This window comes from Equus caballus, chromosome 19 (genome assembly GCF_041296265.1).
Source record: "Equus caballus isolate H_3958 breed thoroughbred chromosome 19, TB-T2T, whole genome shotgun sequence".
NCBI lineage: Eukaryota > Metazoa > Chordata > Mammalia > Perissodactyla > Equidae > Equus > Equus caballus.
The window spans coordinates 40,484,468-40,498,291 of NC_091702.1; the positions used below are offsets into that span (position 1 = coordinate 40,484,468).

General features: G+C 41.1%; 1 protein-coding gene across 8 annotated transcripts in view; it reads right to left on the minus strand.

Moving 5' to 3' along the window:
* Window positions 1-13,824, minus strand: part of ATP13A4 (ATPase 13A4) — a 127,670-nt gene that overhangs the window by 26,772 nt on the left and 87,074 nt on the right. For all 8 annotated transcript variants that reach the window (XM_014732819.3, XM_005601890.4, XM_070242704.1 and 5 more), the window contains 6 exons: window positions 9,060-9,184; window positions 4,667-4,830; window positions 3,743-3,865; window positions 2,419-2,498; window positions 890-932; window positions 364-473 (listed from right to left, as the gene is read on the minus strand). In XM_014732819.3, coding sequence (XP_014588305.2) covers window positions 364-473; window positions 890-932; window positions 2,419-2,498; window positions 3,743-3,865; window positions 4,667-4,830; window positions 9,060-9,184 — 645 coding nt within the window. The remainder of the gene's footprint in view (window positions 1-363; window positions 474-889; window positions 933-2,418; window positions 2,499-3,742; window positions 3,866-4,666; window positions 4,831-9,059; window positions 9,185-13,824) is intronic.

The window sequence follows — 13,824 nt, forward strand, 5'->3', positions numbered from 1 at the left end:
GAAGACCGGCCCCAAGCCAATACCCACAACCATCTTCCTCTACCCTATATGTGGGATGGCTACCACAGCATGGCGTGCCAAGTGGTGCCATGTCCACACCTGGGATCCAAACAGGCGAGCCCCGGGCCACTGAAGCGGAACGTGCGAACTTTACCGCTGTGCCACTGGGCCGGCGCTCCCAGGGTTATTTTTAACTCCTGGTAAGTCCACTGGGGACTAGAATGTTTGACTACATTTTCCACGAAGCACCCTCCCTGCCCAGGGACACAAAGTTCCCCTGGTCTCTGCCTGGCAGAACAATGGGCTCGGCACCTAAAAGTCAGGAGAGATTAAGACAATGCTGGGTGGAATGTGCCTACTTACTTGATAAGGTGAGGTACGCACTCAATGTTTGGAGTTTTGGAAGTGAATGGCGAGGCCACAGATGCCTCCTGCTCTGATAAAGAGATGCCCGCGTGAGCCATTTTCAAAGCCTGAAAGCAAAGAGTCAGCTTACTGTCCACGCACACTCCCATACATCTCTCCTGAGGCCACATAAGAAAAGGCTGGCTAAGCCGGCCACGTGGCTCGTGGTGCCTCATGGCCTGTGGGCCCACGTACTAGCCAGGAGATGAGTGGATTTTGTTCTGCCTGCTGCATAAGAAAGAGATGGCACTGAGGCACCTAGCCAAAGAACACATGGGGACCCCAGAACCAAATTCTAACCCATTTAGTCTATACTGACCACTGAGTCATTGTGTGGCTTGAATCAAAACCTTCCCAAACCCTCAATATCAGTTTCTCCATCAGGAAGAGTGGAGGTGGTATATATTCCAGGAGATCCTATCTCCAAAGGGCTCCAGGCAAGTACAGTTGAGTACTGTGGCCCCACACGCTGGCAGCTACTTACCCCACAGTCATTGGCTCCATCTCCGCACATACCTACAAAATAACTAAAAGAAAGCCATGTCAATTGTAGAGGAGATCAAAGCAATCTTACTTGCTTATTTCTCTAATTCAAAAGATAAAACGAGCTTTATTCCTTAGGTTTCAAACTTATTTATTTTAAGAGAGTTTCCTAACAGTCTGGCTTGACTAAAGGTAAGGTGGGACTCAGCAGTTCCTAGAATGGATTAAGAAGTCTAGCTACCCCTCCTGCCCGTGTTTCAGGGAGACCCTGCACTCCACTGCTTAGGAAGCAGCTTTGTCAGCTGAAACCAGGGATGCTCACAATTTGGATGGTGAGACAGCATGGCATGGTGAAGAAGGCACAGGATTTGAAGCAGAAGATCCAGATCTTTGATCTGATCAATTTACCGTTTTGACTATCATTTTTCTCCCCTACAAAGTGTTATGAGCATTCAGTGAGGTGCTGTACGGGAAAGTCTCTTATAAATTCTAAAGTGATAACTAAGAATTAGTTGTTGGTGCTGTTAATAGTAACATGAGAGGAAATCCACTGCCAGCAGTCATTCAACTCAAAAATGCAATGCCAGGCCCAGAAGCTGAAGAAAGAAAATACATCCCTGCTTCAGGATCACTTTTTGAGGCTGGGTGAATACTGCTGTCTCGAATTGTGAACAAAGATTACGGAGAGCCTGCTTTTTAAGGTAGAAGCTCACAGATGGCATTTACAAAATTCGCTGTCCTTCTCTTCCACTCTGCTATACGAAGGCAAGTAATTTACTGTCTAGGTTCTCAACCTTGTTGAGAAGACAGGGTTTTCTGAATTGAGAAGCTTGCCTAGTAACTGAATTACGTGAGTAGGATGGAGTAGGAGTGAGTAGGAGTAGGAGTCATGTGGATGTGGTCCATCGCCAGAAATTGAGAAGGCTCCAGGAGTCCATGGGTTTCCATTAACAGGAAATAAAGGATCTCAAATGATGGGCACTTTATTCGGACTGCCCATCCTGTCAATGGAGACCCTTTGTGTTAGAAGAGAAGTATTCTTCTGATTTAGGATAGAGAGGATGCTTTGGCATAAGAATGTTTTAATATTTTTAGGGTTATGTGAATCTCTTGTCATATACATCTCTCTGTATCATAACTGTGATGATAATTTGCAAAAATGAAGTCTAAATTTACATTGTACTTTCAGAAGCTGAGCTCAAATTACTTTTCCCGGCTTATTTCTCACCATACCCTTTCATGCCCTTTATGTTCTAGTTCGGTGGTCCTCAGCTCTGGATGCAAAATTGACCTTTGTGATGAACTTTGAAAAAAGAATGATATCCAAGCCTTATGTGAGCAATTAAATCAGAATCTCTGGCTGCTCGTGCCTTGGTATTGCTACTTTTTCAAAACTCCCAAGGTGACTGTCATGTGCAGCCGGGTTAACAACTGCTGCCTAGCTAAATTGAGTGACCTGTACTTCTAACACTCCCCACGATGGTTATGCCTCCAAGCACTTCATACCACCTCGACTGGTAAAGAACTCACTCCAGTTTCTGAAATTCTTCCACTAGACTGGACTTCTGCCCAGGAGACATTCTTGCAAAGATGGTCCCGTTGATCAATATCTGTAAGGAACTCATAAGGGAAAATTTTTATCAGGTCAGCTGGTTGTACATGAAATAATTGATAACACTCAGAACACTGACTGGGTAATGATATCCATGAATGAGAAAAAAATATGTTTCTAAGAAGTCCTCCTTCAGAATTTAAGACATACATTGAGAATTTGGGCATCGGAAAAGTGATCAGAGAGACTGTAATCAGTAATGATGACTACTTAATAAAAATATTTGATGAAAATGATGACCTACAAGAATTTAGCTCAGCTACTATGGATAATGTGGTTTGAAAAATTCTGAGCTTAATGGAAATTTAAACCAGAAGAATATGAGAAATTGCAAGATAATTCAGATCAGGAGCCCAGGAAAAGGAAAGAAGGCAACTGCATCTCAGAAAATTATTCAGAACCAGCAGAAAGACAGCCTAATGGTGGAGAAGTGACTATTTGCAGTCCTCGACTTAACCACACCACCTGGGCTTCACCAATTGTGAATTTCAGCTAACATCCCAAGCCTTATTTGGTCTATGGAACACTGAAGGTTTAATGGTATATAAACCTGTAACAGCTCCATCCACCTGAGCTCCAGTCTGCAGGGTCTAAATTCTTCTGTGTTAGATCTGTGCATTCCCTGTTCTTCTTGGCAGTAAACTCAGCTTAGTGTTCACTCAACCTCAAAGTCTTTATTCTTTTTTCCTTAAACAGTACCTAAGATGATGAGCAATTGAATACAAATAATTTTTATTTGGGTTACATTAGACACATTCTTTAACTAGTTTGTTCACATGTTATATATATATATATATAATTTACCTGTCCCCACTATGGGTTTGTTCTTCATGAAAAAAGTTTTAAGTGTGAACTTATTTTTTATACAGGTCTTCTATCAAAAATCTAATGGGATTCCTCTCTTCTTGGCCTGCCTTCCTGCATAATTGCTGAATTTCCACTATGCTGTGAAACCCCTAACCATGGCAATACAGTAACAGCTACCCAAAAGCAGTCCTTATGACTTAAGGCACTAATACTTTAATCCTATAGATGAGGGAAAATTGGCTAATCAAATTTACTTATTTTAAATCTAGTAGGAAATGAGACAACAGTAACTTCTGCAAAAATATCTGCCTCTCTTATGATACATTCAATAGGTATATCTTACCTCTTTAGAGGTTTGAAACTACTTCGGATCATGTTCTGTAAGTGACACTGTCAGCATCTTTACTGGGAGATTGGTACTCTCTTAGACCTTACCTTTGGCAGTAGGCTGCTGAAATGTTGACTTATAACCTGAAAGGATTTTCCACTTAGGGCAAAATGGTAACTTCCTTCTCTGCTATTATCAGAGACTTCTTCCCTGATGTTGATGTAATTGTCCTGCAAAGCAAGACACAGTTATTTTAGATTTGATAAAGTGGTTAGGCTATCTAAGCACATCTAAGAGAAGGCAATGATGACAGTCCAGAGGCTCTCTTTTTTACGGCCCAGATTCTTCAGAGAAGCCCTTTCTCTTTGCTGGATCAACCGTTGTACATCACAGCCTCTAGTGAATAGGAGAATATCACTTACTCATGTCCTGTTCTCATCCTGATTTGATCTCAGTGAGTTCCAAAGAAGAGCACATTTCACACGTTTCAAGTGTAAAATACAAAAACGCTGCAGCTTAACAAATCTCTCCCTGAAGTGAGAACTTAGAATTTTTTTCTTACAGAATTAATATTGTTCCACAAGGACACAATAGAGAGAGGATACTGACAAGATTAGAGATAAACTAATAAAACTTTTTTTCCCACCCTGAAGACAGTCTGATTTTCCAATGTACACAGCGGTGTCTCTCCTAGGAACTAAACCCCCTTTGAACCCAATGCAATGGCTAGTAAGCAAGGGAAAAAATGGAAAATTAGGTTCTCAGTCTCATTTACTATATTCTTTCTCATACACAGCCAATGACTTTTTTAAGCTTAAAAGCACCCAGGAAAGCACTGTACCTTAAAATTCAGTAGGAATAGTATGGGAAACTTATATAATTGAGTTCACTTAACTGCATATGTGTTAGACATTCGGGAGAAGTACATTGACCTTAGTTCACCTGTACACTTCTGCCGGTCAAAGCTGCTCAGTTGCCAAAACTGCGAGACAAGTTTGATATTATGGCAGAAGGTCTGTTTTGAGGCTTACCTGATTCCCGTATGCAATGTGTTTCTTCTCTTCTACCAATTTCCAAGATATAGATGCTGATGAGGACGCAGTGGCTTCATTTGCTTCAATAAGAATGACTTTCTGGCTTTCAGAAACCATTCCAGACTTCCTGGCCACTGTTATTGCAGTCTGAAGATTGTCACCTAGAAGAAAGGAAGAATATCCCAAGATGAGGTTGAAAGGATAGAACCAATTCATAGAGAGCCTGGAAAACTAGGATAAGGAGTTCAGACTTTATTTCAGGTATGAAGAGAAATAATCTCTAAGGCCTCTCTCAGCCCTGACTTTCTATGACTCCATAATTCCTTTTCTGGTTCTTGCTGCTTTTCATCTGGTTACATCATGACCAGCATATCTTTGTCAGAGAGTGGGAAGGAGAAGCAAAAAGGCGAAATTCTAATCTATTTCTGTCATTTGTTAACAGCTTGGTAAAAGCTTAACAAAACCCTACTAGTTTAATATAGTATCTGGGGGTCCCACTTTCAGTCAAGCTGGAGTCAGCCCACTATAATCTATCTCTCCCACTGATTACAGTGGAAAACTCTGGGCAAAATACAAAAAGCAACTACCCAAGGAGTTTGGAAAGTAAACATAAGCAGACAGAATGTGGAAGGGAGTTAAATTTGGAGAAACTATCTACAAGGTGGCGAGATTCTCAACTTTTTTTCTCTTTCCTCTCATATATGTGATCTGAGTGTGAGCCCCAGTCCCAGAGCTGTGCAGGTGGCTAACACTTAGAGAAACTTAGTTTTTATAGCCAGAGGAACCAGGAAAAGGGGCAGCTGAGGGCTGAAGAGCTATAGGGGAAGTCCTGGAAAGGAGAGAACTAGTCAAGGAGACCAATTCAGTGTATGAACTGTGTGAGCCCAAGGCTTAACCCAGACCTCCGTGACCTCCGCGTGTGTAGAAAAAACCCAAAGAAGGATAGCAAATTTTCAAGAAGTGAACTATGATATTAATTACCTCCCACATTCCAGATTTTTGCTTGCTAAAACAAAAATGTTCAACAGTCTCCAGAGGATTTTGACAGGATTCACAATCTCATAATATAACATTCAATATGTTCAGGATACTCAACATACAAAAAACCTGGAAAATCTGGCCAACTCTCAAGAAAAAACAATTCACAGTTGCCTATCTCAAGATAACCCAGATGTCGGAATTATCAGACAATGGTTTTAAAGCAGGTATTATAAGCCTCCTCCATGTGGTAAAGGTTAATACTCTTGAAATAAATGACAAAAGAGAAATTCTCAGGTGAAAAAAATATAAAATATAAAAATATGAAAAATATATAAAAATTCACAGCTGAAAAAAATTAAAAGCAGCTAGAGAAAATAATACATTAGATATAATGGAATGATTATTCAAGTTATCACAGACTTCTCATCAAAAACCATGAAGGCAAGATGACAGTGAAACAACATCTTTAAAGTATTGAAAAAAGAACTGTGGACTCAGACGCCTATAGCTAGTGAAAATATCCTTCAGGAATGAAGGAGAAATAGTTAGACATTTTTAGATGAATGGAAACTAAGATAATTTGTTGCCAGCAGACATGCTCAAAGCGAAATGCTAAAAGAAGTTCTTTAGGCTGAAAGGAAATGATACCAGAGGGAAATTTGTGATATAAGGAATGAACACATAGTAACAGAAATAATAAAGATCTGGGTAAATATAAAAGTCTTTTTCTTTACTTATGTTCTTTAACTCTTGACTGTCGAAAGTAACACCTTTAACGTTGTCTGGTAGAGTTTTCATTGTCTGTCATACACATAAGTAAAAGGTAAAGGAGAGGAGGGAAGGGACATTTGTGGTGGTAAGCCTTCATGCAAGGGTAGGTACAGATATTGTAATTCCTAGAGCAATCATTAAAAAATGTATAATACTACATCTGGCTGGCTATCCCTAAGATGGCTTCTCCCAGGTTTCTACCAAAATACTTATGAGGATCCTCAAAAGAGCTAACTAGTGCTCCACCCTGAGGTCGGAAGAGCACAGGGAGCCCTGAGAGCTGACAGGCTTCCTCCACAGGCCTCAGCAGGGCACCAGCAGCCAGTCTGCTTTGCAACACCGGCTCATTTTGCATCCACCACCCATGAGAGTTCTACTGTTTAGGATATGCAGGCCAGGCCTGAGCCTCAATCATCTGACAAAGGAATGTAACAGCTTATTTAAGAAGTCCCAGAAGCTAGATAGGAAAAGATCAGGTGAAAGAACCAGAACACACGACTGATGAAATAGAGTAGCTGCTAGAGAGAAATGAAACCTGCATTAAAGTAGTGAGCGCACTTAAGGAAACTCAAATGTAGTGTGTGTGTGTGTGTGTGTGCATGCACACACACACACACACACACACAAAGGTTTTCTAGAGCCACTCCCACCCCAAAACACGATTTAAGAACTTAACAATTCAATAAGTGATTCAAAGAAGATAATGGTTATTTTTGAGACCTGAGTTTGTGATTTGGAAAAAGTGAGTGCAAAAAAAATCTTAAGGCACAGAACAAAACTATAAAAATATGAGAGTCTCAAGAAAAAAGATAAGAGACTGAGAGGATAGATCCAGGAGGCCTGTCATGTGAATAATAGAAATTCCAGAAGGGAAAAAAGAAAGAGAAAGAACAAAAGCAATAATTAAATGAACAATAGAAGAAATTTCCCTGAGACAGATTAAAAGTGCTCGCTATGTTCCAGACTAAATTAATAAAAAATGATAGACATATAGACATACCCTGGTAACATTTCTAAACTCCAAATTTAAAGAAAAAGGATTATATGCAGAAAAGAACAAGTTACCTACAGTGGACTGGTATTGCACTTATAATATGCAACACCAAATACCAGAAGACCAAAGGATAACACCTACAGACCACTAATGAAAAAGGACTCTAAGGGCCGGCCCAGTAGCCTAGTGGTTAAGTTTGCACACTCCACTTCAGTGGCCCAGGGTTTGCAGGTTCAGATCCCGGGTGTGGACATAGCACCACTCATCAAGTCACACTGTGGCAGCACCCCACATAAAATAGAGGAAAATTGGCACAGATGTTAGTTCAGCGACAATCTTCCTCAAACAAAAAGAGGAAGATCGGCAACAGATGTTAGCTAAGGGCCAATCTTCCTCATAAAAAAAAAGGACTCTAACCCCCAAATTCTATACCCAGGCAAGACATTATCCCTTGTCAGAGCAAAGAAATATATTCCAAGATAGGTAAGAAATCAGAGAGCATATCACCCTTCCATCTCATCCAAGGACAATTCTTGAGAAAAAATTATAGCCAAGTGAGGAAAGAAACAGGACAAAAATTTCAATATGAGGGAAGAAGTCAAGAGGGAAGGTGGAAAGCAATGAACTCTTATTTCTACATTAATCTAAATGCTTAAAGATTATGAGAATGTGTAATATAAGTGTTAAATAAAGATTCTGAAACAGAAGGGTCATAATGTAAGGGAAATTCTAAGTAGTAAATTAACTCAGCAACAGCTAGAAGTTGGATGGAAATGGAGAGAGGAAAAACGACCCCAAATTCTCTTGGATTGTCGGGGGAGACTAGCGAGATGGAGAAGCACAGAGGCGGAGGTAAGAGCATTCTCCAGTTCCCAACAGTAGAACTGGGTTCAGGGGAAGTGGGGCGGGAGAAAGTGCTTTGGTGGGGAAATATTGTATCTTGTAACACAATTTAATAGAGTTAGATGTGTCTGCCTATGAGAGCAGTGAAAGGGAAGGCACACGCTCAAAAACTACGACTGCATTAGGAAATCATCTGTTCTCCATTCAGAAGCATTCACTAAGAAATTTCACACATTTCTCTTGCACAATCCTTTCTCAACACTCCCTTGGGTGTGTGATTTGGGGTTTGGGAGTAGGAGTAGAGGGGATAGTGTTTTTTTTTATCTCCAGGATCATAGATTTCATTATTGGTGGGCCTTAAGGGTAGTTTACAACCGTGCTGACTATACCTTCTTTTCCTCCTAACATTTAATGTTAAAAATCGTCATCATGTTTGTATGGCTCACATCCTCTTCTCCTCCAGATGATATCCCAAACGCCCCCTCTCAGAGAGAGCCTCATCTAAACTAGCTGGGCAGATACACTCTACTCCATCACCTTGTTTTGTTTTACAAACCTCATAATGCTTATGACCAGCTGTTTATTTGGATTGGTTGATGGGTGGATTGATTTTCTATCTCATCCCACCTGAATGGAAGCTCGATGAGAGCAGGAAGTCTGCCTCTTTCGTTGCCTGTCTCCAGCACCTAGAAAGATGTCTGGCCCATAGTAGGTGGTCAACAATAACATTGCTAAATGAGTGAATCTCTGTCCATTTCCACATCAAATTCTTACTGCTTTCTCGTCCACTGTGTTCTGTACCTGTGATCATTACAGTCCTTATCCGGGCTGAGATGAGCTCCTCCAGCACAGGTCTTGTCTCTTCCTTCAATCGATTCTCCAAGATCAGCAGTCCCAGAAATATCAGATCTGACTCCACCTTGTCCCTGGAAGTACATATGATTGAACAGAAATAGGACATTGTAATCTTTTTTTACAGGAAGCAAGACAAAAACAAAGACAAATATCATCCTGTCAGAGGGGTTCCCTCTCATCCACTCACGTGCTGTTCCTTAGACACTAAGTATGTGCCAGGAACTATCCAGGAAGAAGACAGAGGGGACATGAACGATGCTGAGACATTTCCTCTGACTGAATCAAGAGGAAGAAAGAGGATTTATTAAGCAGAAGATTTGCTTTAACTTTGTAAAGAATGAACTGAAGGACCGCAAAGGTCTCTTCCATCTGCTGTGGTGATTTCATCACCTCACCTGCCACCAACCACCAGAGAGGAGTGCCAGCTGTGGTACAAAATGTCATGAAAAATAAGTGAGGCACAAGAAAAATCAAATAAAATGCCAATTTTCGAGAAACCAAGGCTATAATCAACACTACTTTAGCCCCAGGAGATATGAGGCCATAATCTCAAAAAAAAAAAATGGCCCCTCTTTTAAGGCTGAGTGTCTCCTTCCTTTTGTCCCACAGCTGGTAGCATTGGCCTTCTGCTTAAAGTAGGCATGTTTCTGCTAGTAAGTGAGGCCTCTGAGGCTCCTGTTCACCACGAGAATATTGCCAAGACATTCCACAGGACTAAGTGCAGGGGAGCACATTTAGGGTTAGGGGTTCAAAGATTCTTCCATGATTCATTTACCTGAGACCCAAATACTTCTAGCAGACACATGAGTGAGACACCAGCACTGCCTATATCTGGCTGCACTACAGATGAAGCAGCGCCCAGAAAAGCCAACATGCCTTACTTGCCATGTGCATCCCAATGCTGGGCCTCACATAGGAGAGGTATGACCCAGAGTTAGTGATGCTCCCATGACACTGCTAATACCTCCACCAGAGTGGCAGGAAGTGGACACAGTTTGAACTACTTGCCTCAGAGCAGCCTCAAGAGGATGGAGTTTCCTATTCTTCTGAACTTTGCATTTAGTCTCTCCAGGATCGGTTTCCAAACTATCTTTCCAGCTTCATCCATCACTAAATTGTTCACCCACCCTAACCTCCAGCCAAGTTGGACCACTCACCATGGGTATGCTCTGTCCTCAGCCAGCTCTAAACATTTGCTCTAGACTGCCATGAGACATTCTTTATTATTTCATGGAAAAGGTTCGAAGTCCCCTAAGATCTACTATTGAAATCCTTCCTATATTGAGGTCCAACTCACATGCACCTCCCCATGAAGGCTTCCCCAGATAGAAATAATTGTTTCCTCAGCAGATTACTCCTACTTCAGTTTAGCTTGTTTTCATTTGTCCATATATTACCATTCTTTGCCGTCTGATCTGTCCCTCTGTCTCAACTCCTTGAGGGCAAGCCTGCCTGGTTCAACAAGTTCAATAACACCTACACGGTGCCCCAGACTGAGGAAGTGGTTGGCAAGTGTTTGCCTAGTTAAAAGCCTCTGGTGACCATTGTTTGTCAGGGAACCTAGGAAAATTTATTGCCTCTTTCAGAAATTCTACTGCCAGAAGGTTCTCACAGGACCGAAGTCAGACAGTCCGTCAAATCCATGACATTTACTGAATACCTAAGTACAAGGACCCAGGCTAAGGAAAAAGGGGAGAGAATATGCAGAGACTGCAGTGGCCCCTGACTCCAGAGACTTCATGTCCAACCCAGAGGACAAGATTAGACTTGACTATCTCAGTTATAAGGAAGGCTGGGAGAGTACTGTGATGATGCACAAATAAGAGTCCTATGGAGTAAGGGGTAGTCATTTCTCGATGGAGTAATTGGAGAAACCTTCGTGGAGAAGGTGATGTTTGAGCTAGTCTTTGGAGGATAACTTAGTAGACGCCTGATTGAGGTCCTCCCGTCTTTCTAGTAACCTTCTTAACCAGGCCTCAGGCTTCGGATGTGTTCAGAGATGATTTGACATGAGCCAACCACAAGGCACTAGATTGAGCCAAGAAGATGGCTGCAGGGTCAACCATCTGACACAGTCTGGCACTCATATTTACGGTTCCTCTGGCACATTGCCTTCGTAGGGTTCAATGCACAATAATCGGAAGACCAGAGTTCTAATCCCCGTCATGACCTTGTTGCATGACCTTGCCTGTTCTTTATATGTCAGCCTATTTCTTCTTTTGTAGAAGAAGGTGGTGAAATTAATGAATCTCCAGAGTCTCTTCTAGCTCTAACATGATATGATTCTTCTTTTCACACGTATTCAATCTGAGCCAGGAAATAAACAGAAGTAGTCCCTTGAGAGGTCTTAAGCTCTGCAACTTGGAATTGCATCCTATCTTTTCCTGCTTCCTACATAGATGTTATACCTCCTCCTGAAGCGTCCAAAAATAACAAGGAGTGGGGCATCTAATACGAACAAGCATTGTCATCCCTGTGATTATATCTCATGTTCTTAAAATCCATGTGATTATTAAAGGATGAAATATGCATAAAGCAGGCCAAGAACACTCAAAGAAATTATGATATCAGTGCTGGAAGCACTCTGAGTAACCACACGTGCGCGCACACACACACACACACCCCAGAGAGAGTGTTCTGCTCTAACCAAGGTTTAGTAAAGGTTAGGTAAACTAACTTGGCCATGAGTAGTGGTGATGTGGCTTTAATACAGGAGGGGCAAATTGAGAACCTAAGATCAGATCCTATTAGTGAACTTGTGTTTAGACCTTACCGGATTTTGAAAACTTGGAATTTCAATGACTTTGGCCAGGTCACGTACTCTCCTGTGTGCCGCAGCCCTCACCATTCCCTATTGCTCATGGGCCTCCACCAGGAGTGCTTTGTTACACACGCAAGCTTGAAGGCCATGAGTCTGAAACTTGTAGATTTGCAAATATTTTATTACAATCATCAGAAGCAGCAGCATAGTGGCCAGATTCTTGATGTATCCCTGTCAACAGGCTCTCAGGAAACTACCTTCCATCCCCAGTTCCTTCCATCCCCACATCCCTTCCCTGGACCCACGTTTCCTCTTCTTTAACATGTGACATCCAGTCTCAAAGTTCACTCTTAGCCCTCTGACTTGAGTGACCAGAGTTGAGTAAACTACAACGACTATCCAGAATTGTAATAGCCAAAGTTTTAAGGGTCACATTAAGCTGGCCTCAGGGAGAGTGGGCCAATAAGGCCAGGAATCCAATACTCAGGGACTTCAGATGAGTGACTCCCCCTCTGGGCCTCACTGCCCATCCACGAAGCGACAGGGTTGGGACACATCAGTCATTCTCAGGAGGGGTGGTACCGCCTCTAGAGGACATTCGGGAAACGTTTTAGACACCTATGTAAGATTTTCTGCATTGACCAATGCACAGTGAAGAATTATTCTGCATCCCACGTGCCTTTTGAATATTTTACAGGACATTCGTGGACGCTGAAAATTGTTTATACTTTCCTAAGCCAGTACAGGCCTACATTGTTTACATTGGACTAGATAGTGTACTGTATTATTACAGTACGTATAATACTACTATATTATGTTAAACACATGTAAAATTGTGTATACTTCCCCTACCTCTGTTTTACATATAAATACAACGTATTTTTGCACATTTTCAATATTCCATTGAATTTTCCAGGAATGTAACTACCACATAAGTTGAGAAAAGATTGTACTGTTTTATTCAGTTTTACGAAGAGTTTTGAACCACTTCACAGAGTCACCACACTGGCAGCAAGAGTGCTGGCAGTATTTGAGATTCCGGTGTCTGGCACACCTGTGTCAGTCTGCGTTCCTAGTTGTGGCTGGAATGACTCTACACACAGGTGCAAGCAATATATTGTTTCATTTTGTTTTAGTGGAGTCAGCAGAAACTTCATTGAACCATTCCTTCTTGTAATTCATTGCATTTTTTCCTTTTATTTTTACTATATAGAAGGGCACTCTATTTATTTTTTACAGAGAATACGTACAGATCACGTTACACATGAATTTTATTTTAGTATGTTAAAGGACGCGGTACAAAATATAGTCACAAGAAGAGAGGGTTGAGTCTGACAGGATTGAACACAAATATGTTAGACCTTCCAAATTTAAAATCCTAAATAACAATATAAGCCTTGATAATCTCCATAGCAGTGTTACTAATAGTGGGTGGTATAGGGTATTGGACATGGCATTGAAGGTGAAATAAACATGATAGCCTAAAAACGGTGGAAAATAAAACAACGAATAGATTTGAACTAATAAACACTCCAGTCCATTTCAGCCTTTGAACATCCCTATTAATCTATACCTATCAAAACTTTCTGTAGAAGGGCCCCTCTGAAGCTTTTCTTGTTTTTCCACAAATGCTACCTAGATTATGTAAGTCCAAGCTATATTTATTTGTTATATTAAGTTGTATATTTCTTATCAAGAATTTTTTCAGACAAATGTTTCCTAACTTTCAACTAACTCACCAACTACAATGAAAGATTAGCTACCTATATTTAGTTCAAAATGAGGGCACGACCACAATTTCAACCTCTCTGAAGCATTGTTATATTTATAGGTCTGTTTTCACAAAGTTTTACAATCACATGGTAGTTTACAGTTTATACAGCTATTACTCATGAATTCTCCCAGTCACTGTTCATATCAGCTTTGTGATTTAGGAAGAGAAGGGATGAC